Consider the following 4,197-nt stretch of genomic DNA (forward strand, 5'->3'; position numbering starts at 1 on the left):
AAATTAAGCTGCAAATCATCATAGCTTCAATATTTTTTAACATACTCACAAGTAAATCATATTTTAACGTTTTCAAAAGTATTTAGTTTTTGAAATAACTGCAAGGGTATATGAACTTCCTTTGCTTGCTTTGCTTCCTTTCTTGTTTTTTATAAATTCCTATTAATAATTTGACAGTTCAGAATTACGCTTTTAATTTTATTAAAATCGGAAAAAGATATAATATAGCTGCCATAGGAACTATTGAATAATTAAGCTGCAAATCATCGTAGCTTCAATGTTTTAAGCATATACGCAAGTAAATCATAATTTTAATGTTTTCAAGAATATTTAGTTTTTGCAATAGCTGCAAGGGTATATGAACTTCGGCTTGCTTCCTTTAAGATCGACCAACAGCGACATAACGCCAGTTTAAAAAAGAGGCGACGATGCTTAATTTAAGTGCCAGTGATTGGACAATTCGACGCAGTCTTGATAGATTAGGCCTGATAACTAAGGAAATCTAAAAATGCAAACTATTTCAAAATTGTTGTGTTTTCAAGGTTATATGGTCGGACGAACATACCAAATAGGATGTATTTCCGAACCGTGGCTGTGTCGAATTATATCAAATGTAAGATCAAAGAAAGGAAAGGAATTCGTGTTGTCTTGTTCTCAGTTCCGCCATTTAAGAACAATTTAAGTAATTAAACATTTTTGGGAAAACACTTGTATCCGAAAGATAAAAGAAGCCATTAAATTAGCATTCCATATGAGTAACCATCGCGCACAAGGCATAATAGTATCTGCCCAATCTTTTTATCGAAATAGCGATAAGGGGAGATACCTGGCTTTTGACATATAAAGACCAGCGCACTTGCGACACATTCATTCAAGCTTATTGCTCTGTACTAGACTTATTGTTTTGCAAGCATAGATAGTAACTAGTATCCTAACACTGGAATAGCTGCAGTTGGAATGAATTCATCAATAGGTACGAATCGAAAAAGAACCCTACAGCCGAATCTACCAACAAAGGACTAAGACATCTTTCCCTTACAGTAATTGCCTGTGTCGCCGTTTTGGTGGCCAGCATTAACGCCGCTAGTGTGCAGCCAGCCGTAAGAACGATCAACAATGAACTCTATCGACGTTATGTGTGCGCTCATAAGCCCGATGGATTCCGCGCCTTGGTTCCCGGCAGTTGCTCCCAGTACTACGAGTGTCAGTCAGGAGTGGCCCTCGTAAGCACCTGCTCACGCTTCTTCGACGCTAAAGTCCAGGGATGTGTCAACTACAATACTGGCTGCATCGAAGTTCAGCCTGCTTCAGCCGGCAAGGCAACTGTTGGAGGCTCTGTCGTGCCTTGTAATGAGGAAACAACCACTGTGTGCGCCCCAACAGCTCCTACTACACCATGTGTCACAGAAACTACTCCGACAACACCCTGTGTTACTGAGCCAACTACTGTCCCCACTACACCCTGTGTAACTGAGCCAACTAAAGCACCCACTACACCCTGTGCAACTCAGCCATCTACTGCCCCCACAACACCCTGTGTAACTGAGCCATCTACTGCCCCAACGACACCCTGTGTAACTGAGCCAACAAAAGCACCCACTACACCCTGTGTAACTGAGCCAACTACAGCACCCACTACACCCTGTGTTACTGAGCCATCTACTGCCCCAACGACACCCTGTGTAACTGCCCCCACTACACCCTGTGTTACTGAGCCATCTACTGCCCCAACAACACCCTGTGCAACTGAGCCATCTACTGCCCCAACTACACCATGTGCAACTGAGCCATCTACTGCCCCCACTACACCCTGTGTTACTGAGCCATCTACTGCCCCAACAACACCCTGTGCAACTGAGCCATCTACTGCCCCAACTACACCATGTGCAACTGAGCCATCTACTGCCCCCACTACACCCTGTGTTACTGAGCCATCTACTGCCCCAACAACACCCTGTGCAACTGAGCCATCTACTGCCCCAACTACACCATGTGCAACTGAGCCATCTACTGCCCCCACTACACCCTGTGTTACTGAGCCATCTACTGCCCCAACTACACCATGTGCAACTGAGCCATCTACTGCCCCCACTACACCCTGTGTTACTGAGCCATCTACTGCCCCAACAACACCCTGTGCAACTGAGCCATCTACTGCCCCAACTACACCATGTGCAACTGAGCCATCTACTGCCCCAACTACACCATGTGCAACTGAGCCATCTACTGCCCCCACTACACCCTGTGTTACTGAGCCATCTACTGCCCCAACAACACCCTGTGCAACTGAGCCATCTACTGCCCCAACTACACCATGTGCAACTGAGCCATCTACTGCCCCCACTACACCCTGTGTTACTGAGCCATCTACTGCCCCAACAACACCCTGTGCAACTGAGCCATCTACTGCCCCAACTACACCATGTGCAACTGAGCCATCTACTGCCCCCACTACACCCTGTGTTACTGAGCCATCTACTGCCCCAACTACACCATGTGCAACTGAGCCATCCACTGCCCCCACTACACCCTGTGTTACTGAGCCATCTACTGCCCCAACAACACCCTGTGCAACTGAGCCATCTACTGCCCCAACTACACCATGTGCAACTGAGCCATCTACTGCCCCCACTACACCCTGTGTTACTGAGCCATCTACTGCCCCAACTACACCCTGCGTGACTGAGCCAACAACTGTCTCCACAACACCCTGTGTGCCAGTAATCACAACACCCTGTGTGCCAGTTACCACAACACCTTGTGTGCCAATTTCCACACCACCCTGTGTGCCAGTTAGCACAACTCCCTGTGCACCGGAAACCACAACAGTTTGCGCTGAAGAAACTACCACTGCCTGCAGCGGAACCCTCACAGCCTCAAAGGCCAAGCCCGCCTCCGTGAAAGTGAGACCACTAAGACCTGTGCGTCCTGCCGCATTGCCAACTGAGCAGCTTTCTGTTCCTCAAACCCATGAGCTTAGCATTTCCACCTACACAAAGTACGTCTGCCGCAATAAGCCAGACGGCTTCATGCTTGCTTCGCTGAAGAGCTGTTCCGACTACTACATTTGCCGATATGGAAAACCTCTGTTGGTTAGTTGCGGCGATAAATACTTCAACGGCCTTAAGGGAATTTGCGATCTACCAGAAAATACGCGATGCGTGCAGCCCCAAGCCTAAGAACGCATGATGGCCGCATAACCTCTGGAACCATCGCCAAATAAAGCTCTACCGAACCCACCTTGATATTTGTGCCGGTTTCATCCTTATGTTTTATATTCAATATAGACTAAATAAAAGCAACAGCTATTACAAGCTATAAAAAATAATCATTTTTTCATTGATTTTAAAGAGTAAGGACATAATGGACAGAGCCATAGTGTGAGAAACTATAGAAGGTCAAGTCACATTAAGCCCCGTCTACCGTTTACCGTCAATGACGTGCGTATTGCCGTTTTAAATTTTCCCAAAAAATTCCACCGTCAACTTCTGCCGTTCCTATCTGATGCCGTTTCCTCCAGTATACTTGTATTTAGTATATTTTGATCCCATCACTTAATAACAGTGAATTTAAATATAAAAATACAGTTTTTTTGGGTGAATAAGTGAAAGTCTAATTCACACTGCCACCGACTATCGTCAACGTCTTCTTTTTCCGAGTGCTCGAGACAAAGTGAAATTCAACCAAAAATTAGTAAAATAAGAAAAATTTATGGTGAACATTTAATATTGTTTTGTATTAAGAAACGCGAAACTTGTGACTGCAGTAGGTTCGAGATAATTTACTCGCGATAACTTGTGGATAACTTGTGCGAAAGTACGACGACTAAAGGTTACGATGAAGTTCAACTGATCACTAAATTTACAAGAAAGAAAGCAAACTTCGGCAAGTCGAAGTTCATATACCCTTGCAGCTATTGCAAGAATTTAACATTTTTGAAAACATTAAAATTATGATTTACTGCGTATATGTTTAAAAACATTGAAGCTATGATGATTAGCAGCTCAATTATTTGATAGTTATTTTATATAAGTTAAAAGATTGGTTATGATTTTTATATAAAAAAATCAAACTTTCCTTTATTGAGTTGGATTAAGAACTAACTTACTTAGATTAAACAATTGTTTTTATAGCTACGCGTCGCTCCATCGCTGCCGCCGTCTCTGCCGCTGTTGATGTTTCTGCTGACGTTCTTTC

The 4,197-nt window shown here is 44.1% G+C and overlaps 1 protein-coding gene across 1 annotated transcript; it reads left to right on the top strand.

Annotated features, from left to right (window-relative positions):
• The first annotated feature begins 867 nt into the window (after positions 1-867).
• LOC108136500 (flocculation protein FLO11) lies at positions 868-3,328 on the top strand. The gene is made up of 2 exons (XM_017257731.2): positions 868-973; positions 1,042-3,328. The coding sequence occupies exons 1-2, from the start codon at positions 958-960 to the stop codon at positions 3,177-3,179; spliced, it is 2,154 nt and encodes a 717-aa protein (XP_017113220.2). The 5' UTR covers positions 868-957; the 3' UTR covers positions 3,180-3,328.
• Positions 3,329-4,197: the final 869 nt, after the last annotated feature.

Source organism: Drosophila elegans, unplaced genomic scaffold, assembly GCF_018152505.1.
Source record: "Drosophila elegans isolate 14027-0461.03 unplaced genomic scaffold, ASM1815250v1 contig_397, whole genome shotgun sequence".
In the NCBI taxonomy this organism is placed as follows: Eukaryota; Metazoa; Arthropoda; class Insecta; order Diptera; family Drosophilidae; genus Drosophila; species Drosophila elegans.